Source organism: Mus musculus, chromosome 16 (genome assembly GCF_000001635.26).
Source record: "Mus musculus strain C57BL/6J chromosome 16, GRCm38.p6 C57BL/6J".
Taxonomy (NCBI): Eukaryota; Metazoa; Chordata; class Mammalia; order Rodentia; family Muridae; genus Mus; species Mus musculus.
The window spans coordinates 91737285-91759993 of NC_000082.6; the positions used below are offsets into that span (position 1 = coordinate 91737285).

At 44.6% G+C, this 22709-nt stretch overlaps 1 protein-coding gene across 14 annotated transcripts in view; it reads left to right on the plus strand.

The window, feature by feature from the left end:
* Itsn1 (intersectin 1 (SH3 domain protein 1A)) overlaps positions 1-22709 on the plus strand; it is a 191282-nt gene that overhangs the window by 7975 nt on the left and 160598 nt on the right. Inside the window, exon 1 of one of the 14 annotated variants that reach the window (XM_006522932.4) lies at positions 2872-10768. The exons of the other annotated variants lie outside the window; for them this stretch is intronic. Within the exon in view, the coding sequence (XP_006522995.1) occupies positions 10735-10768 (34 nt within the window). The 5' untranslated portion in view covers positions 2872-10734. Of the gene's footprint in view, positions 1-2871; positions 10769-22709 lie in introns of those variants that run through there. 14 annotated transcript variants of the gene reach the window in all.

Genomic DNA, 22709 nt, shown 5'->3' on the forward strand with positions numbered 1-22709 from the left:
CATGTCCCAGATAGTCCACCACACGGAGGCCCCTAGCAGCCATTTGTCAGTGTGTGGCATGGAATGGCTGGACAAGAGCTTTGAGATGGGAGAAGGTGGGAGAGAGGGCTGCGGAGGTTTGGATTCCCCAGGAGGTAAAAGCTAACTGACAGCTCCTGGGGTTTGCTTCTGTGTAAAAGGCTCTTTGGAGTTCATCCTGCAGGGTGAATGGTTTGAAGGAGAACAAGAGAAATACTGGATCAGCACCACTTTAGTTACCTTTCACCTTGTCTTTATCTTTTTGATGAGGATGATGAGACTGACTCTTGGATCTCAGGTTGTGGGACATAAATGGGTTGTGTATGTTCTTTGAAGTTCTGTGAGGAGGAGAGTCCATAAGATCCTGGTTTAGGGTGAGTCCAGTTGAATGCCTTGACTGTGTGGTGCAGGAGCAATGTGTGTTCCGTAGCAACGGTAGTCTGGCAGTCTGGTCTAAGATGCTCCTAACTGATCCCCTGGACCACAGGCAGGACAGCTAATAACTCTCCAGTGTGCTGTGTGACCAAGCAGTGACATTTGATAGATTCAGAGCATTGCATGCATTTCCCACTTTGGATATTTCCAGTTTATGATGAATCTATTGGGAGATAACCCCATTTTCACTTCAGGAACATCTGTACTGTTGGTCAAATAAAATAGCAGTCTAAGGTGGTATACAGCTATTATCCCAGTACTCTGGAGGCTAAGGCTAGGCTACATAGTGAGTTTTAGGTTGGCAAGGGCCATATAGTGAGACTCTGTTAAACAAACAAACAAAAATTAAAATGAACAAATAACTACCCAGAAAACCAAACCTAAACAAAAATGCACTGTAAGATGAAAATCAGTAATTATTTAATACCATAAATGTTACATTAATTGAGGTTGTAGATGTAGGTTTCTGAAAGGGAAGATTTTCTTTGTTTCGCTTTGTGAAAAAAAATCTTTAAAAGCACAGAAATGGATCCTTTAAAAATAGATGTTTGTGAGTTGAGTGTCCATAGAAGCTGTTGTCTATGAAGATGATCTGTTTTGCACATGCTGTGGCTGCCTGTCCTATCTGTAGTGTTGTTAATTAGTGTCACAGGAAGGATAGATAACCCTGCAGTAATTGCATTTCCTTTTCATTCCGTTAATTTTAAATCACAGTCATTGTGTGTTATCTGTAGTTGTTTTGATTGCATCAGCTGAGATGATATTATAGTTGTGGTTTGGCAATTTAAAAAATAACACGGTTTTCTTACTACGAAAACAGTGCATGCTTATTTAAGAAATGTCTTGAAAATATAAATAAGGCAAAAATACCAAAAGCCTTCAGAAAATCTCACCTTCCAGTGCTGCCTGTAGCTAACCCAGCGAAGGTTGCTGCAGGTGCCCAGTGTGCTGTTGCCCAGCCTGGGAGACTGAACACCTGTTGTCTGTGGGCACCAAGGGTAGTCCCGTCAGTGGGGCAGCCTCAGGCCACTCAGTCCTCTGAATTAACATAGAGACACTGGATTAATATGAATTCTCCTTCTTTGGTAAGACTGGCAAGTCAAAGTTTACATGCGAGCAGAAGTCTATGTTTGGTGCCTTGCCTGTTTGTAATCCCTAGAACGGAAAGGTTTACCAGTGTTTAGTTAACAGGTGCTGAAAGTGTTGTCCGCTTCTGTGGCAAAAGCTTGTCACTCACTCACTTGTTGCAGGTAAAATCAGTTTGCTTTTTAATAAAGGCCAGGAAAATTCTTAGATAGAAAGATTTAGGACTGCAGTTCACCATTTTTAACTACTTTATTCTTCCTTTTTTTCTAAAAGAAATTTTGAAGTGTGTGTGTGTTGTGTGCACGTGTGTGCACAGAGCAAAGGAGGATGTGAACTACTCTGTATCGCTCTTCCACATTATTCTCTTTTGTCTGAGTCTCTTGCTGAGCCTAGAGCTCCACTGGTGACCAGCAAGCTAGTAAAGTTCCTGTTTCTGTTCCCAACAGTGCTGGGGTCACAGGCACACTGAGGCCCACCCGTCTGCTTCTTATGTGGATTTGAACTCAGCTCTTTATGCTTGCAGAGTAAGTGCGCTTACCTCCATAGCCATAGCCCAAGCCTCAAGTAGAGCTGCTTCCATAATTGTGAGCGTTCTTAGCTACTCCCAGTCCCAATTTTGTTTTGTTTTTTTCTGTCTGTCTGCCCGCCCTTCCCTTCCCTTCCCTTCCCTTCCCTCCCTCATTGCTGGCCCCCCTCATTCTCCCCTCACACTGTCCCTCTCCCCATTTCCTCCTCTGAGAGGGTAGAGGCCCTCCTTGGGTATCTCCCCCACCCCGGGATATCAAGTATGCAGGGCTAGGTTCATCCATGGCCCTGAGGCCAGACAAGGCAGCCCAGTTAGGAGCCGGATTCCACAGATAGGGAACAGCTTTAGGGACAGCCACAGCTCCAGTTGTTTGGGACCCACATGAAGACTGCACATCTGCTACATGTGTGCAGGGGAAAGGGCCTAGTCTGTGTGTGCTCTTTGGTTGGTGGTTCAGTCTCTGAGAGCCCCCAAGAGTCCAGGTTAATTGCCTCTGCTGGTCTTCCTGTGGAGTTCCTGTCCTCTTTGGGCCCTTTATCCTTTCTTCCATAAGAGTTCTGGGCTCTGTCCAATGTTTGCCCATCTCTCAGTTTTAAACACACATTGCTAGCATTATCTTGGCCCTTATTTACAGACTCCCTAAAACGTAGTTCTTTCTGGAACTGCTGGAAAACCATGAGTTCGCTCTGGAGAAGGCTGCTGAGAGCCGTTCCATCCAGTGTTGTCTGTTTCTCTCCTGGAGTCAGTCGGGGTGGGAGGGGTGGGGCACGTTTTCAGATGGGCATGAGCCTGGTTGAAGAAGACCGTGAAAGTATCTACAAAGAGAGTGTAATATCTTGGAAAAGGTTGCATTTGGTTTTTTTCCTTTATAAATCTATAAGGTCATTTACTCCGCACTCAATTGTAGCAGTTTCTGACCACCAAGCCCATATGGGCCGCTGGCATCCTATGACTTTCATTTCCTTCTGTGTGCATCTGGGACCTCAAAACTGGATTTTCAGTTCCACCCTGTTCCCTGCTTCTTATTTCAGCCCAACAAATGTTCATCCCTAGACCCATCCCACGGTCTGAGTTCTGTTTCCTGTATTTGTTCTCTGTTAAGTCAGCTGGAGAAAGCCACACCACAGCCTAAGACCTCTGCCCTTCAGTTAGATGTGCAAGTCTTCATGAAGGAAGCTTCAGGCCTTCCTCAAGCCCCACACACCTTCACCCCACCCTCAGGATGTAATCCTGCCTGCTGGCTGGGCCTTCTGCCGCTCTCCCATAGCTCTAGAGAATGCATCTTTGTCACCAGTAGTCTTGTTCCTAGAGATGGGAAGAAGAGGTAGTGACTGACTACCCAAGGGCTAGATGCTGCGCTAGTCTGTTTCCTCTGAGGCTTGGTTCCTTTCCTTCATGCCTGTTCCCTCTGCAGAGCCAGACCATGCCCTGCTTGACTGCCGCGTGCCAGGTGGTGTGGCAGTCAAGGACAGGACTGACAGGGTCCCTGTCCTTACTCTATTTATACTCCAGTGGGGCAGATAAACAAGCAAACACGTAAATAATTGATTCCCAGCTGTTGCAGGGGCTGAAAAGAGATGCTCAACAGAACCTAATGTTGGAGAGCCCACCCCCACCCCCTCACCCCGGCCTTCTGAGATGCAGATAGGCCTTAATCAGGGAAGCGGAAGTTGTTTTCCTAGCTGAGGAATCAGCACATTCTGTGGCTTAAAGGAGCACAGAGTCTTTGCCTTGAAGAAAGGCCGCCAGCACTGATGGGAGGCTCAGGGCCTGACTGTGGAGGGACGACTGCACCTCCATCCTGGTTCTGTAAGCTCAACTGCGGTGATGCTCATCTTTGTGTTTTCTTTCTGTCTTCCAGTCTTGTGCGCCGTCCTTGTCCTTGGCTCAACTGTGTCCTCCTGACCTGTTCCCTGGGATTCTTAACCCTAGTCTTCCTTTAGTGTGTAGCGCCTAGTGCCTCCCACTGAAGGCTGATTTAGAGGAGCTGTCCTCACAGCCAGGGGCCAGTGGGGCTGAAACTGTCACCCTCCAGCATCTCAGAGAAGAAACCTTGGAAGTTGATCTATCAGTCATGTCTAAATAGTGAGGTTCCAGGTGGACACACTGAGGCTTGGGGAACTCCACTCTGTGGATTGCATATGTGGAGAGGTGCACCCGTGTTCCCAGAGGGCGGATGGAAACTCTTCCCCACCCATACCGTATCTGGTGCAGTGGGCTGTGCTTGCAGATAGAGTGATTTTCTGAGTTCTGTGATTTTTGTAGTGAGTCACTGAGCTTTAAGGGGCAAGTAGGAACCTCTTCTGTGTTGTAGAAGGGATGGGGACTTGGGCATCCATGTGACTGGGGGCTGGTATGTGAGGTGGGAGCGGGCTTTGGGGACTGAGGCCTTAACTTGTAGGCCACACTAGCTCTGATGGGTGGGTCACAACTATAGGTAGCTCCAGTTCTAGGTGATCTAATGCCTTTAGATATTTAAGGGGACCAGTACACATGTACACACTTATGCTTGTGAGCAAAACTGCTCACACACATAAATAAGTCTAAACAAAAAAATTAAAATAACCGTTCCTCTGTTTGCATGTGATCTTGATTGTGTATGTGCCACAGAGTGTATAGAAGCCAAAGGACAGCTTTTAAGAGTCGCTTCTCTCCTTGAGCCTTAGGGGTCGTCGGCACTGAGCTCAAGTCATCACGCTTGTGCAGCAGGTTCGCCACCATCTCTGTGTGTGCGTGTGTCTCTGTGTGTGCATATGTGTGCGTGTGTCTCTGTGTATTTTTAATTTTTTACATGGATTTTAAGGACTTATATGCTTGTTCTGGCAAGGCAGTTATTTATCAAAAAAGCACACACACCCCTTTTTCCTTTGAAGAGCCAGGCCCACCTATTCTTTAAAACTAACAAAAGGTATATTCAATGAAAAATGCAAGCCAGGCAGTTTGATCAGATGTTAAGTGAATGTGTGTGTGTGTGTGTGTGTGTGTGTGGTATGTGTGTGTGTATATGTGTGTGTGGTGTGTGTGTGTGTGTGTGGTGTGCGTGTGTGTGTGTGTGTGTGGTGTGTGTGTGTGCTTTTGCTCAAAGCACCGTAGTTCTGTTTGCCTTGTATGTATGCTTTCCAAATGCTCAGCCTTGAGAGTACTGAATGCACATGCAAGACTGAGATTTAATAAGTAAATGTTCTCATGTGCCGGGTGGTGGTGGCGCACACCTTTAATCCTAGCACTTGGGAGGCAGAGGCAGGCAGATTTCTGAGTTCGAGGCCAGCCTGGTCTACAAAGTGAGTTCTAGGACAGCCAGAGCTACACAGAGAAACCCTGTCTCAAACCTCCTCCCCCCCAAAAAAAAAGATTGTTCTCATTTAAAAAGTTAAATGTCTGTTATAGTGACAGACAGTGGCCACAAGCAGTTTGGCCTTCTGTGCAGTAAAGACTGCAGTAGTTACAATCAGCATTGGCTTCTTTTCTTGTGAGAACGTAAATACAAAAAATGGAAAATAATGTCTCAGCAGTATTGTCATAATAACCCTGCCCTTCACTCCTTGCAAGGATTTTGAGAAGCTCTGGAGTCCACATGACACACTTTGAGAATTGTTGCTGTATACAGATAGCCTTTTCTCTATCTCTACTCTAGTTTTCTACTAACCATCTATAACTCAGAATTCAACTTCTCTTAATATCTGCACTTAAAAAAATGCCCTTTTGTCTTTTTTCCTCCCCTCCCCTCCCTCTCCCTCTCCCTTTCTCCCTCCCTACCTTTCTGTTGTTGTTATTGGCTGCACAGGGTATTGAATTTCGGGTTTGCACGTGCTCTGTCATGAGTTGTGTCCTTAGGCTTTTCATCCTAGCGAGTTCCCTGTACCACTTCCTTTGGCTGTTCCTACACTGCATCTGACATCACCTAGGCTACAGAGCGTTGTTGACAAACTCCCTCTCCTATGACTCCCAGTACTGAGCTTTTGGTGACATCTCTTGCTGAGGTTTCTTGGTCGTCTCTGCTTATATTTGCAGTCCTGTAATTCCATCACAACAGGTCTGGCACTCGTGTGTATGCCAAAGTGAAGCCATTCCAGGACGCAAGACTGGTTCAATATTTGGAAAACCTCAACGCGATATACCACGTTCACATGATACTGTAGAAGAAAAACTACATGCTTATATCAGCTCTTTCAGACTATTATTTTTAAGAAAATTCAGCATCCATTTATGATAAAACCTCATCAAACTTGGTAGAACTTTTCAGTCTGATAATGGACTATGGCATTAAATGCCCATGGCATTAAAAAGAGCTTAAACTACTTATTCTTTTTTTGTTTTGTTTTTGTTTTTTGTTTTTTGAGACAGGGTTTCTCTGTATAGCCCTGGCTGTCCTGGAACTCACTCTGTAGACAAAGCTGGCCTCAAACTCAGAAATCCGCCTGCCTCTGCCTCCCGAGTGCTGGGATTAAAGGCGTGCACCACCACCCCAGCTTAAACTACTTATTCTTGTACAACTTCATGCATGTCAGCAATACCTGATCCTAGTCTCCCAGCTCTTCCTCCCCACTTAGCCCAAGCATCCCAACACACACACCTTCCTACTTTACATCCTCACATTTGTAGATAAGAAACCACTGAGCCCTGTTACTGGTGCTGATTGGAATCCTGACTCCTGATATTGTTGACTTTTTCTCATGCAGGTAACAGCTGCAGAGACTTCAGGGTTCAGTGGCCGTATCATGCCCTGAAGACAGCATTTCATGGTATTCCCCCCATCCTATGGCTTTTACATGTTTCTGTCCTTTTCTGTGATGTTCGCTGAACCTATGGGCCGGGGTTCATCCAGATACTCCATCCACTTAGGACCAAGCACTCTAAACAGACAACTTGTGTTTAGTACTGACCAGTTGTGAGTCACTGCAGAGAGATGCTTTTCTGGCGAGTGTTGCAGGCACCAGTAATTTATGGGTAAAAGCATAAACATTTATTTTATTTTTACATTAGTTTACTTTATGTGTATAGGTGTTTTGCTTGTGTGAATGTTTGTGCACTGCACTGTGTGTAGGCTTGGTAACTTTGGAAGCTAGCAGAGGGTGTTGGATCCTCTGGAACTAGAATTACAAATTGTGAGCTTCCATGTAGGTGCTGGGAATTGAACTCAGTTCCTCTGGAAAACAATCAGTGCTCTTAACTGCTGAGCCATCTGTCAGATGAATAAAAAGGCAGTTCGACAACATGTCCTTTATCAAAGTAATAGTAGTAGGTTCATCCCCAGGGCATATGAGCTCTGAGCTGTGGGCTTTGGACCAGGCCTGCCTGAATTTGTTTCTGTGGAACAGGCCTCAGGTCTGATCCAAAAGGAGTAGGTTTTATGCATAGCTCTCTAGCCACCATTGCATCAGTGGGCACATCCTGCCCTGCAGGCTGACACTGTATGTGGCGTGCAGGGATAATGTGGATGGCTTCCCACAAAGGCTAGTCAGCAGGGAGGAAATTTTCAAGTCAGCTCCAGCTTGGTTTCTCTGTCTCTCTACCAACGTGTGTTATGTTGTCTGCAGTAGAGTGTTACCATCTAGTTCTGGCCACAAGGGTGGGTAGCCTGTGGGGGCCTTCTGGTCAGTATGCCTTAGGGAGGTATCCCATGACTGACACTGAGATTTTTTATATAATAATGCGTATATTCTGAAGGAGTCATTTTCCACCAGGGTTGGAAACCTGTTTCTAAACTCATTTTTTTTTCAGTTATGCTTTTAATTATTTACAAAGTAGTGAGCTTCTATAGTTTTTTAAAAATGTGTTTTTATTTATGTATATGTGTGTACCTACTTGTCTATATGTGTGCAGGATGCATGCAATGCCCACAGAGACTAGGGGAAGGCATTAGTACCTCTGAATATAGGACTATATGCAGCTGCGAGCCATTCCTCAGTGGGTATATGATGGGACCTGCAAGAGGTCTTAATCACTGAGGCTGCTCTTGAGCTCTGCTGTGTGTGTGTGTGGGTGTGTGTGTGTGTGTGTGTGTAAGAGAGAGAGAGAGAGGGAGATCGATCATCCATCTATCTATCTATCTATCTATCTATCTATCTATCTATCTATCTATCTATCTAACAGAACAACTTCTAGAACCAACAGTTTACTTAAAAGACTTGTACAGTCAGCAGTATGGCTATTGGTATTTTCCCACACAGACCTAATTTCAAGTGATGGGGCAAGGCATGTTACCATTTCAAGCTCAAAAGGTGTGAGAGGTGGCAGAGGGAAGAAACTGCAGCTTCTTTGCAGCCTTGGCATGTTTAACTGTGCGGTGTCCCTGCCTCACCAACAGGACTGATGGCGTTCTGGTCATGCTGTTGTAAGGGTGGTCAGGCAGTTAGCACAGAGCCTCTGCATAGGAAATGACAGTCTCACCATCACCTTAATACATGCCTGGAGTGTGGGCTTTAAGACAAAAATGGGAGGTATTGTGTATTTCTTACTTGCAGGTAGATTATCAGGCCTCACATTGCTCCTCAGTTGTTCGTTATCTGGAAGAACTGCCTTTTCCTTTAAGCTTGGAAGAAAGAAGAGGGCCAGCTAGCTGCATGATAGGCTTCAAGCGGTCCACTGACTCAGAAAATACTGGACACAGTGCTTGCAAGTCAACATTAAAAGGATAAACAGCTAAGTTAAAAAGTGGGGAGAGGTATGAATAGGCATTTTTCCAAAGAAAATAAACAAATGGACAACAAACTCGTGAAAGATGCTCTACATGATGGAAACAAGATTGCACTTCTCACTAGGATGGCTACTGTTTAAATAACAAAAGGAAGGTGCCAAGTGCTGGCCTGGATGCTAGCCAAGCAGAGTCCTCACCTCACAGGCTGTTGGTGGGAGTGTCAGTGTTCGACAAAGCAAGCAGAAAGCAAGCGCTTGCTTGTCAGTAGTTAAATACGGAGTTATCATATGGCCCTGCAAATTCATTCCTACGCACACAGGCAGCAAAATAGAAAGCAGGTGTTCACATGAAAGTGAGCGTTCACAGCGGCACTGTGTTGGGGCTCCCTTCCAGGTTCTGGAAGTGATTGTTGCACATCATTGGTGCACGTATTAAATGTCACTGAGCTAGAGTGGTGAGTTTTATGTGTGCTACATCGTTATTCAATAAAGGACAGGAGTGTAACATGATGCTTATTCCTAGCTTACTGTAGCGCTGAGTTTCCTAAAATAACTTACTTTAACCTTAGTTTGGGTCATTTTAGGAAATCTTTTCAGTTCAATGAAATATTTCATCATTCTTGTCTTATAACCCCTAGAAAAGGTGAGAAAAGAAAGCAGGCTGTGAAGGTTTTGACATCTGCTTTTAGTGCAACAACATCATAGCAATGCAGACTGGTCCCCAGGGGCTAGCCGGAAGCAGCCTGCGGGCTCGCCTTGCTCTATACATAACAGTGCTTGCTGCTACTCCCCTTCACCCAGTACACTGGCAGCTCTCCAAAAAGTAACAACTCCGTCCCTTTGTGGCCAGTGGTTTAGGTGCTGGTGTGTGTGTGTGTGCGTGTGTGTGTGTGTCTGTGTGTGTGTGTGTGTGTGTGTGTGTGTGTGTGTGTCTGTGTCTGTGTCTGTGTGTGTGTCTGTGTGTGTGTGTGTGTCTGTGTGTGTGTGTGTGTGTGTGTGTCTGTGTGTGTGTGTGTGTCTGTGTGTGTGTGTATCTGTGTGTCTGTGTGTGTCTGTGTGTGTCTGTGTGTGTGTGTGTGTGTGTGTGTCTGTGTGTGTGTGTGTGTGTCTGTGTGTGTGTGTGTCTGTGTGTGTGTGTGTGTGTGTCTGTGTATATATGTGTGTGTGTGTGTGTATGTGTGTGTGTGTGTGTATATGTGTGTGTGTGTGTGTGTGTATATGTGTGTGTCTGTGTGTGTGTGTGTGTGTGTGTGTATGTGTGTGTCTGTGTGTGTCTGTGTGTGTGTGTGTGTGTGTGTGTGTGTGTGTGTGTCTGTGTGTGTGTGTGTGTGTGTGTGCTCTTTGGGATCTCCAGTCTATGCAAACAGAGCCAGATGACTTTGTTACTGCTCAGGAGTGACTAGGTTTGTAACCCAGTGTTCTTTTCAGGACATCATCATTTCTTGTTTAGGCAAGAACACATTTTACATTAACTTTGCCATACTTAGCCCCTCAAACTTTTAAAGTGTGTAATATATTTTAAATATGACAGTGACAACTAATATTTACTATTTCTCATGCCTAGGCAGTATTCTAGATAATTCTGCGGGTAGTTGTCCCCCAAATGGCAGAACAGGTACTGTCACTTTCATTTTATATCCAGAGTATAATATAGTTGAGTAGCTCAACCTCACTGTAGAGGCTGGTAGGTGGCACATATGGCCTTTGGACTCACAATGTCTGCCCTGTTAGCACTAGGGTGTGTGTTTTTTCTTACAAACATTGCCTAATGCAGCTCTCGGGCAATGTTTGCGTGGCATTTCTACTTGCAAAGCCTACCCCTTACCTCATCGTAGTACTGCACTGAGAGGTTGGGGAAGGGGTTGGGCTGGGCAGGGGCCCTAGCTAGCTAGTCAGCCCTAGGGGTTGGCTGAGAAGTGAGGGTGAGCTATAGGCGTCAGTCAGACCTCGTGCTCTGGTGCTTCTGGTCCTGTTTGCTGGTTGGACTTTCCCGCTGAAGAGTGCCCTTGTGCACGGCTTTCTGACCCCTTGAAATGAGACACATTTTCACAGCTTTCTCCAAACTCTGTAAGTATTCGAATCAGGCATTTATCCCATTTGAGCCTTCTTAGGCGTTTTGCTACCAACCAGAAAGAAGAGAAAAGATTGTAGGAGGGGCAGTATTAAAAAGATAAACTTTTTTTTTTTTTTTTGGTTTTTCGAGACAGGGTTTCTCTGTATAGCCCTGGCTGTCCTGGAACTCACTCTGTAGACCAGGCTGGCCTCGAACTCAGAAATCTGCCTTCCCTCTGCCTCCCAAGTGCTAGGATTAAAGGCATGTGCCACCACTGCCCGGCGAAAGATGGACTTTTAAAAGAGGGTTTCAGAACACTGTTTTATTTTATTATTAGCTAGAAGAAATCTCCAGAAAGAGACTGAGGAGAGCCCAGTGGATAAAGCTCTTGATGTACCAGCATGTGTTTGGGTCTCTAGCTCTTATATAAAATCTGGCAGGCACGGCAGTTGTACTGCTTAGTGTTCATCAGCCTAACACTGTCCTAGACACGTCTGGGAAGAGGATGTCTCAACTGAGGAATTGGCTGGGTCAGATTTGCCTGTGTGGGGGGCATTTTCTTGGTTGCTAATCAATGTAGGAGGACTCAGCGGACTGGGGGTGTTCTATCCCTAGGCAGATCATGGGGAGCAAGCCAGTAAGCTGCATTCCTTCATAGTCTGCTGCAGTTCCTGCCTCCACAGTCCTGCTCTGGCTTCCCATAGGGATGAACTATAACCTGCAAGTCAGATAACCCCTTTCCTTTCAAGTTGATTTAGTCAGTGTTTAATCATAGCAATAGAAAACAAACCAGGACTGTAGCCCAACTCTAGTACTAGTGTTCAGGAGGTAGAAGTGAGATTCTCAGCGTCACTCGACTAGCACAGATTGCCATGTCTGAATTGAAAGAGAGACCCTGTCTCACTAAATAATAAAAAGGGGAGTCATTGAAGAAGGTATCCAACATCAACCTCTTTGGCCTCTGTACATATGTACATGCATACATTCATACATATGTTCATACACACCACACACATAACACATGGACAAAAGAAAATAGAAGAATGAGCAGAAAGGAGTTACAATGTTAGTGAATAGTATGTTAGTATAGCAGTATGGGTTTTGGAGGATCATGACTGAATCTTGTTGGTTTGGGTAGCTGATGAGAGCACATCATAGCAGGAAGCACAGTGGAGGATACTCAGTTTTGTGTGGGATGTGGAGGGACCATCCCTTCAGGACACACCCAAGTCCCTTCAAGTCCCACCTCTTAAAGGATCACAGTGCCTCTCCACCTTCACCCATTAGGTTTTAACCACCAGGGCCTTTGAGTGACCCTGCATATTCAAACTACAGCAATGTTGTGATTGGGTTTCTTGGATTTGATTATGAAAATAAAAATCATCAGCTTTTCTGGGGGTCCTGTGGTGTCACACTGAAGTCTTGGTGGGATTGTGTCATGAAGAATAAGCTAGGACTTTAGCAGTAAATCAGGTATGGCCAGGAGATCTAAATATTCTAAGGCTGAAGAATGCCAGAATACTTCATTTCTATGATATCAAAATACCATATGTAGGTTTTAAATACATGAACTGGAAACTGTAGACGAGAGCTTCATCCCTCTACCCTATGTGTGAACTGGGAAACTGTAGACAAGAGAGCTTTATCCTTCTACCCTATGTGTGAACTGGGAAACTGTAGACAAGAGAGCTTTATCCTTCTACCCTATGTGTGAACTGGGAAACTGTAGACAAGAGAGCTTCATCCCTCTACCCTATGTGTGAACTGGGAAACTGTAGACAAGAGAGCTTCATCCTTCTACCCTATGTGTGAACTGGGAAACTGGACAAGAGAGCTTCATCCCTCTACCCTATGTGTGAACTGGGAAACTGTAGACAAGAGCTTCATCCCTCTACCCTATGTGTGAACTGGGAAACTGGACAAGAGAGCTTCATCCCTCTACCCTATGTGTGAACTGGGAAACTGGACAAGAGAGCTTCATCCTTCTACCCTATGTGTGAACTGGGAAACTGTAGACAAGAGAGCTTTATCCCTCTACCCTATGTGTGAACTGGGAAACTGTAGACAAGAGCTTCATCCCTCTACCCTATGTGTGAACTGGGAAACTGGACAAGAGAGCTTCATCCTTCTACCCTATGTGTGAACTGGGAAACTGTAGACAAGAGAGCTTCATCCTTCTACCCTATGTGTGAACTGGGAAACTGTAGACAAGAGAGCTTCATCCTTCTACCCTATGTGTGAACTGGGAAACTGTAGACAAGAGAGCTTCATCCTTCTACCCTATGTGTGAACTGGGAAACTGGACAAGAGAGCTTCATCCTTCTACCCTATGTGTGAACTGGGAAACTGGACAAGAGAGCTTCATCCTTCTACCCTATGTGTGAACTGGGAAACTGTAGACAAGAGAGCTTCATCCTTCTACCCTATGTGTGAACTGGGAAACTGGACAAGAGAGCTTTATCCTTCTACCCTATGTGTGAACTGGGAAACTGTAGACAAGAGAGCTTCATCCTTCTACCCTATGTGTGAACTGGGAAACTGGACAAGAGAGCTTCATCCTTCTACCCTATGTGTGAACTGGGAAACTGGACAAGAGAGCTTCATCCTTCTACCCTATGTGTGAACTGGGAAACTGGACAAGAGAGCTTCATCCTTCTACCCTATGTGTGAACTGGGAAACTGTAGACAAGAGAGCTTCATCCTTCTACCCTATGTGTGAACTGGGAAACTGTAGACAAGAGAGCTTCATCCTTCTACCCTGTGTGTGCAGTGCCATGGAATGGTACTGGAATAATCTAGGCGCTATTCAAGAAGGAAACACTCCATTAATATCTAAAACAGGCACTGGAGTTCTTTCCCTCTACAATAACACTTTGGGTTAGGGACCTTTCCTCGCAGAGGCTTTCCTGTGCTGACAGGTCCCACGAGTCAGTCTATCCTGAGCTCTGTGTTGGGTTCACAGCAGCACTGTATTGGCAACCCTGACTTCCCTGTAGAGTATGGAAAGCTCAAAGCCTTGCAGTGATCTTGTGCAGTGATCTATGTTATACAGGAGGTCCAGAGGGCAATAGGTAGCTCTTCCAAACATTTGTGGGTGGGAGAGATCTAAATATGGGCATTTATAAAGGGTGAACTCATTTAGGTAAATATACAGACTGATGTATAGCATGGTACCTGTAGTTAGTTTAAAAGTATTATTGTGTATAGGAAATATGGCAAAGTGGATTTCAGAAGCTGTTAACACACAGAGGCAAGAGCACGTGTAGTAAATATGAGAAGATGAATATTCTATTTTACTTTGGAGAATTTATTCTCTATACATATAAGGCCCTGCTCATTTACTAGCACCGCCTGGGGGAAAATACCAACCCCTAACCTCCAAGCCATTGTAAAAGCATCGTTCCTACTTGCGGGCGCCATGCGTGTGTGTGTGTGTGTGTATGTGTGTGTGTATGTATGTATGTATGTATGTATGGGTTTTTTGGTTTTTTTTGGTTTTTTTTTGAGCACAGGATTTTACTATATAGCCTTCTCTGGCCTTGAAATCACAGAGATTGGAATCTGTCTGTCTCCCAAGTGTTGGGGGCAAAGGTGTGCGCCACCAGACTTAGCCACCAGGCTTAGCATATATTTTAATTCTGTAGAACAAACAAAAGAAAAACTGTGGTGCTAGATGGGAGTGTGTGGATAGAGTGTGGACTTGGAGGGAGTTTAATGGCCTTGAAAAAGTGGCCGGGCCATTCAAAGCCTTAATTATTCTCTTGTCACGTGCTTTAGAGAAACAGTATCTGCTGTAGGGTGATCCCTGTCTGTTCCCTTGCCAGAATTTAAGTCTGAAATGTTCCCAGGCTCCTAATTTAATACCTAGGTGGGAGTTTGTGGTACTAGCTTGAAGACCTTGGAGCCCCTTAGGAGGTGGGGGATCTCACTCTAATACACTAGGAAGGGTGGGCCTCTGAAGATTTGGCCACCCCAGTTCCGGGACGCTGGTCTGCCACAAGTGAAGACCCGCCCACCACTTGGTGGTCTTGTTGCCATGCTGAGAGCTTCCACCATCGTGCTTCCCCTGCACGACAGCTAAACTCTCACGGAGAGATGCTTCTGTCGGGTGTGTGGTCCGTGCACACAGCACTAACTAATGCACCTGTTCCTGTCTGCAAGTGGCCGCAGACTGAGGCAAGCATGCACATCTATCTCAGTTGCTCATCACCAGTGCTTTTTAGCAAACAAATGTGACACGTTTGCGGTTGGCATTTTTGGTGTTGGACAGCAAATACACTTTGCTTCATGTTTATCATGGCTGTATTTTAGTTCTAGGATAACTCACCCTGTGTAAAGAACTATGTGAGTGAGCACAGCAAACCTCAGCAGACCTAGCCCTAAGTGGGCTCACTTATGAAAAATGAACTATTTCTGAAGTGTCTTTCACACCTGATTGTTGTACTTCTCCCTAGATACAGCCGGCACCTTGTCATTAGTCAGGAATCTTGTTGGTTGAATGTTTGGTTGTGTAGCCCTGCCTTTGACTGTAATTACATAGCTCTGTAGCTAGTGTCTGAGGAAGCCAGATGTGTTGGGATGCCTCCGGAGCTGCTGAAGGCCTGAAGCCATGGCTCTAGGACGCACTGGCTCTAACTCTCCGACACCACTGAGGTATGATGCTGCTTCTCTGTGCTTTTGTTCTTGTTTCAGAAGTTTTTCAGCTGTTCAAGGTTCTGTGGCTCAGCCTCTTTGAATGAATTACCGTGTTATTGTTGGAATTTTGGGAAAAGACTGTAAAATGTGATTTGCATGTTGGGAAACTTTCTGGACTTGGAAGGCCGGAGCAAGGCCTGTGGATTGAACAGGTGCTCTCAGACACCAGCAGGATCCATCCGCTGGACCTATAATGGGACCCAAGAGTTTGCACTTCTGGAAAGTTCTCTATTAACATTAGTACTTTTGCTCTGGGCACCAGATTTTGAGAACCCCTAGGCTGGTGTGGAAGAGACTAGACATAATAATATGAAGAGGACACTGTGCTTAGGGGAAGAATCTCTTTGTTTTCCCCAACAGCAATAGAACTGTAAAGAGTTGGCTTTGGAATCTGAAAAGAAGGAATTCCTTTTGATGGTGATACTGTATGAGCAGACAGACAGTGATGGTCCTGGCCATGGAGACGTCAGATTTAGAGACAGTGTAGCCTCACAGTTCTGTGCCTCTGCTAGATTAGAGGGAAAGAAGGGCTGTATGCGCAGTGTTGAAAGGACCCTGAGTGTGTTCTGCACGAGAGGATGTGGCTCCTCTAAACACACTGTATGTCTTGGCAGTACTTTTCAGTTACATTTTGGGTGATTTTCACCCTGTATGTTATGTTAGAAAATGAAGTTTTTCCTAACTCAGCAAATTAAAAGCAGGTGGTGAGGGCATCAGCATGGGCGGCGCCATTTCCCTCCCGTAGTCCATTTCCGAGTGAGTCTCATCCCATATCTCCACTGAGATCCAGCGCCCTGACTCTTGAGGATTAGAGCATCATTTTTTCTTGCAATATATTTTAATATCATGTAATTTTGAAACTTCCCCCCAACTCCTGTGTTACTTACATATTTTTTGAATTTCTGCTCTTATCACGTTTTAGGTAGTTAACCTTTTTTGTTTTTAAACTTATGAGCTTCTTATGTTTAAAAATATTAATTCTTATGATACATGCTTCAAATATTCAAAAAATTTTATTTTTTAAAATTCGTGAATCACTCACTATGATGGCATGTGCCTGTTTCCCAAGCTGTGTGGGAGGCCAATGCAGGAGGTCGACGTGGGTTTACTTAAGTTTAACATTAGCTTACACTATGTAGTGAGACTCCATTTCAGAACAACAAAACCCCCTTACTTGTTTAAATACAGTGGTAAGTGGATTTATATTCCCACACCTAATAACACCATTATTTTCCATTTTTATGACTCTTGCCTTGGTGCTAAAAGAACCAAGAATATTCTCACTCCAAGATTTTATAGATATTATTAACCTGGACTTTCTTTTACTACACTCCAATAGCTTCGTTTTTTCTCCCAATGAAATCTTTAAGCCATCTCTAATTTATGCTAGTATAAGCAAGTAAGTTTATTAGGAGTGAATATAGCTTACATGTTTCAGTGTTCCATTATCTTTAATTTATCAAGCTCTGTAAACCAGCAGGTTCAGGTGAAGGTCGAAATAAGTAAGCTCTAAGGGATGCTGGGAATCCTGAGAAAGCCATGGGGGAGAAACAGGACGGAGAGAGGGCAAGTGTAGGGACGTCACTGCAGCTCTTGGGACCAAACACAACCTAATTCACAGGCAGAACTTGTGAATCCCTAATCCGTGCCCCCTAGGAAGTGGGCTGCCATCGCCCACTGGCACCATTATGACCATTGTTTTGTTTGTTTGGTTTGTTTTTTGGAAACTTTATCTAGTCCAGGCTGGCCTCTAGCTCAGTGTGCAGCTGAAGAGCATCTTGACCTCCAGATCCTCCTGCTTCAGGCTCCTGAATATTATGACTGCAGGCATGGACTAGCTACCATGCCATGCCTTTATGGCTATCCCTTCTTTCTGAATGTCTCTCTGTCTCTCTGTCTCTCTCTCTCTCTCCCTCCCTCTCACACTGTGTCAATGCTACCATGCATGTAAGCAGTCTTGCAGTCTTTCTGCTGAAGCTCATCTTTCTAAGACATCGGTCCTAGGCACCACAGTAGCATCTATCTGCTGAGGTCTCCTCGGGGATTCCCCCAGCTCCTCTTGTCAATAGAGCAGCTTCTGCACTGTAAATGGTGGTGGCATTCCCTTCTTAAATCATCTTAGAGGTTTTCGTTACACCTCAAATAAAGACTGAGGTCTGTGTTTGTCTGGCTTCTCTCTGCAGCCCCTTGTCTACTTTGCTTGTGTCAGCCAAATGGCCTTTGTCTCTGGAGCTGGCTTCTTGGGGTCTTTGCATTGGCTGAAACTTCTCCAGAACATCTCAGAAACTACTCCTAACGTCTTCTCTGCTTTTCCTGGCCTCTCAGATCGTGGAAATGACTAGTCGTCCACCTTGTTATCATATCTGTTCTTTGCATTAGTTCTCTGTATGTCACATGATCACGTGGTTTACCACTCCTTCCGGTAGATGCCAGTCTGTGAAGCCTGGCATCAGCCTGGTACCTCGCCAGCACCTCCTCTCTTACTATGTGAGAGTAGCACAGGTTACCTTTGGGTCCTGTTCCTGGTTTAATCAGCACTTGCTGGGCAAGCCTTCCACCACAGAACTACACCTTCAGGCTCAGCTTCTCCATCTTGAGCATCAGTGGGGGGTCTGCTTTCAGACCGTTTTTCTTGGTTGACAGAGTTCAGAAGTTCATTTACACTCAAAGCCTTAATCTAAGAATATAAAAGAGAGCACTAGAGCATTTTTAATTTGAGTGCCGTCAATACTTTGTTTCATAAGTCCATTGATAATGTGGCAATTTCTTTTTTTTTTTTTTTTTTTTGGTTTTGCGAGACAGGGTTTCTCTGTGTAGCCCTGGCTGTCCTGGAACTCACTCTGTACTCTGTAGACCAGACTGGCCTCGAACTCAGATATCCACCTGCCTTTGCCTCCTGCATGCTGGGATTAAAGGCGTGCGCCACTACGCCCAGCCCATGTGGCAATTTCTAACCCAAACAGACAAGCATGAATAATTTTAAATATTTTCTGCCCAAGTGTGATGACTGTTCTTGGTTGTCAACTTGACTACAAGTGGAATGAACCACAATCTAGAAATGGAGGGCACACCTGTGGTCCAGGTCTTGGGGCTGCAAGACACAGGTTTGTGACCCGGATCTTGACATAGGATGGCACATGCTTTTTTCTCAAGATCCAGATTGAAGCAGGTTGCCATGAAAGCTTCGGCCCAGGCAAGGTAGTACACACCTTTAATCCAAGGAGACTAAGGCAAACCAGCCTCTAGGACAAAGCAAATCCCAGATCTAGGTATGGTGGTACACACCTTTAATCTGGGCCACACCTTCTGCTGGAGGCCTGCGTAAGGGCTTTGGAAGAAGAAAGGCTCTCTCTTCACTTGCTTGCTAGCACATCTGTTGGAATCTACTTCTATAGAAGACGGCCAGCTGAAACAACCAGCCTTGTGGGACTGAGCAACTACTAGATTCTTGGATTTCCATTCACAGCTGACCACTGTTGGGTTAGTTGGACTACAGACTGTAAGTTATCACAGTAAATTCCCTCAATGTAGAGATATTCCATAAATTCTGTGACTCTAGAGAACCCTGACTAATACACCAAGATTATGCTTTCTTTATTTCTGAATTGCAGTCTAGAGTTTTATCCTATAATTAGGAAGCTTATGAGATTATACCATGTTATTTTTACTATTTTTAAGTGCTTCCTGAATTCCAAGGCAGCACATCTGTGTACCTATATAATGTAGATATATGACTGGTTTGTTCTTTGTGTGCCTAACCATGCTGCCCTAGGCTGCATGCATGTGTTTTCACATTGTGTTGTTGCTTTGTTCTTTAGTAAGCTGTCTACACCATGACTCAGTGCTACCTACCTCTTTTACTGGCACACAAGACTGCCGCCGCTGAGCTGTAGTGGAGTCTGGCATGAGTCCCAAGTCAATTTCAATTTTAATTTTTGGTTATTGTTTATGTGAAATTCATCTCAGTTGTACACCTCGAACCTAATTTGGCATAAACCCTTCCTTCCTAAGGTTGCTTTTGTGGACTTTTGTCCCCACCATGGGAAGGTAGATGAGACTGTCGCACTCTGGGCAGCGCTCCTCTGCACTGCTCTCAGTGTTCCCCTTGGGGCCATGAGTCCAGGGTTTGTTCTGAGGTCCCATCATGCTACTGGCCTGCTTGAGCTTCCACATGCCCAGAGTTCAGCAAAGGGACCTTCCCAGGCTTTGGAGACCGGAGTGTAAGCCCATTACCTGGGGACTTCAGAGTCAGCTTCTATCTTTTCTACGTTGTTTTGATTCGGCGGTTGCTAAGCAGTCTTGCAGCACCCACCCTCAAATTGCCAGCTTTCAACATGAGCTTATTTCTTGTGCCAGGGCCTTCTGTGGATACCACTCCAGAGCACAGGATGGCATGGCCTCTCATTGGCTCTCCATGCTTTTTTTGCCTTTCTCCGCATACTTCCTGAGCTAGAGGCAAATCATATGATCGCACACGTGCCCCACAGACAAGAATTTAATTCTGTAGGAATGTACTGATAGCAGATGTTTTTCATAACACTGTCTGCTTGTAGTTGCATTTGGAGGTACTGACATTCTGAAAGGATTTTTGAAGGGTAGTCAACGAGAGGTGTGGCTTGGTGGCCCTTAGCCTGCTTTTTCTAGTACTGTGCGGAAGAACTTCACTAGTTATACCTTTTAAAATTACTTACTGATTTTAAATTTTGTATGTGTATGTGCATATGTATATACTTTGGTGTGTACGCATACTATGAGTACAGGTGCCAGAGGTCACAGCACTCTGAGGTCTATCAGTCCTGGGGTCACAGGTGGTTGTAGTCTACCCAACATGGCTATTAGAAACCAAACTCAGGCCTTGGGCCAGGACAGTACTCAATCTCTCCGGCTGAATAATTGTGTCTTTATTACTACTACCGGGGTGTCTGCAGACACGGGATCTAGAGCATGGTAGCTGCATAACAAATGCTTGTTGATGAAGACAAAGATTCCTACAAATAGCAAGGAAGGAAGTTAAGTATTTTCATATTTGGTAGGTCACTTAGCTTGGGACAGTTTTACAGAGTGCTTCCTTAATAAGTATCTATGTTTTATATATAAAATGTTCAGCATGACAAAAATTGTATGTGCATGTGTGTACATTTGTGCATGCTTCCTTTCCTCCCATTCTCCTTTTTTAAAAAAAGATTTATTTATTTTATGTATACGAGTACACTATTGCTATCTTCAGACACACCAGAAGAGGGCATCGAATCCCATTCCAGATGGTTGTGAACCACCATGTTCATTCCATTGCTGGGAACTGAACTCAGGACCTGGAAGAGCAGTCAGTGCTCTTAAATGCCGAGCCATCTCTCCAGCCTCTCTCTGTTTTCTTTTCTTTCTTTCTTTCTTTCTTCCTTTTTTTTTTTTTTTTTTGTTTTTTTTTTTTTGTTTTTTTTTTTCGAGGCAGGGTTTCTCTGTGTAGCCCTGGCTGTCCTGGAACTCACTCTGTAGACCAGGCTGGCCTCGAACTCAGAAATCCGCCTGCCTCTGCCTCTGCCTCCCAAGTGCTGGGATTAAAGGCATGCACCACCACGCCCAGCTGTTTTCTTTAAAAATTTACCAACTATAGATAATTGGGAAAATATATGTGCATCAAATACAAGCATGGCAAAGCCTGTGCTCTGGCTGCTTAGAGTGTCTCTGTAACAGTCTTGGTTATTTGTTGTCTATTATCTCTCTTTTCTTCATACGCTGTTAGAGCATTGTCTACATTTATGGTCAGTGTGATCATTTAATTTAGAACTTTGTTGATGATTTTTACTTTTTTAAAATTTTATTTTATCTTTTGAGGCAAGGATTCAGTATATAGACCACCATGCTGGCCTAGTACTCACAGAAATTGTTCTGTCTCTGCCTCCCACAATACTGGCCTTTATCAACAACTACCATAAGATTAATTTTAATTTGCCCTTTCTCTGACTTTTTCTCCTCATGGACCATTCACTTAACCAAAAATTCATACAGATTTTCATGGTTAGAATGCAAATAACCAGAGAGTTGGAAAGTGGAAGCCGGAATGGAGAAGAAGGCAGCCATGTGATTCTTAGCTTAGGGGTCAGCTGGTCAGTCTCCTTTAGATTTGTTTTCTTTTCTTGGGAAGCCATCTTTTTTGACTGGTATGGTAATTTGTTTGTTTCTTTGTTTTTGGTTTTTTCGAGACAGGGTTTCTCTGTGTAGCCCTGGCTGTCCTGGAACTCACTCTATAGATCAGGCTGGCCTTGAACTCAGAAATCCGCCTGCCTCTGCCTCCCAAGTGCTGGAATTACAGGCGTGTGCCACCACTGCCCGGCAGCAGGTAGTCTTAACATGAGTCATTCAGGCCCCTTGAACTTGTCTGTGGAGGGCCTGTGGGTTTGTCATTGTTGTTGTATTCTTTGGAAGCAGTTGTACTAGTTTGCCATGCCTTGTTCTTTTGTCATTTGTCTTTGTCCCCAATCTCAGAAAGGTGGCTTGAGTCACTTGGACCTTCACGGTGCTGGGTGTCCCTCTTCTGAGGTGGATGGGACATTTTTGTCAGTTGAGATTTGAAATGCAGTTATTCCCCAGTAAGGCATAAAGTGAATTCCTTATGAGTCCCTTCTGTATCTGTTGTACGAAGAGGCCTGGTAGCATGTAGATGACATGCTAACTGAACCACTAAACTCCTGAATAACTCATATTTAGTGCACCTTCCAAATGCTTTGAAATACCCTATATAGACTCAGGCTACTCTGTGAGTAGTTTTTATTTTTGAAGTTTCGAGAATTCCTGTATTTTACTTTTGTAGTGGCTGTCTGCTGTAGAGATGTCCACTTTGTCAAGTCAGTTAGGAATGTGTGCAGATGGCAGCTTAAATGATGTGTGTTTGCTGTTGGAGCAGATGCCCAGCAGAAAAGTGATCCCACCAAAGTGGAGGCGGTGGGAAGGAGCTATGGGCAGCGCCTGGAGCATCTGTCAGGGACCGCTGTGAGTCCCGCATTAGTTTGTGTTTTCTCTTCTAGGATTTACTTTGATTTCCTCTGCAGTATTAGTGTTTCATCTGAACCAGTATTTAATGCTGATAACTGATACTGTCTTAAAGGCTCTTAAACAAATATAGTTCAGTGATAACTTTGTTATCTTTATATTACTTATCTAATCTAACAGGAATATCCTTTGAGAAATATGTCCATTAGTAAGGTTAACTCACAGGGCAGACATTAATCTTGCTTAAGTGGCTCCCATTATTATGAAATCTAA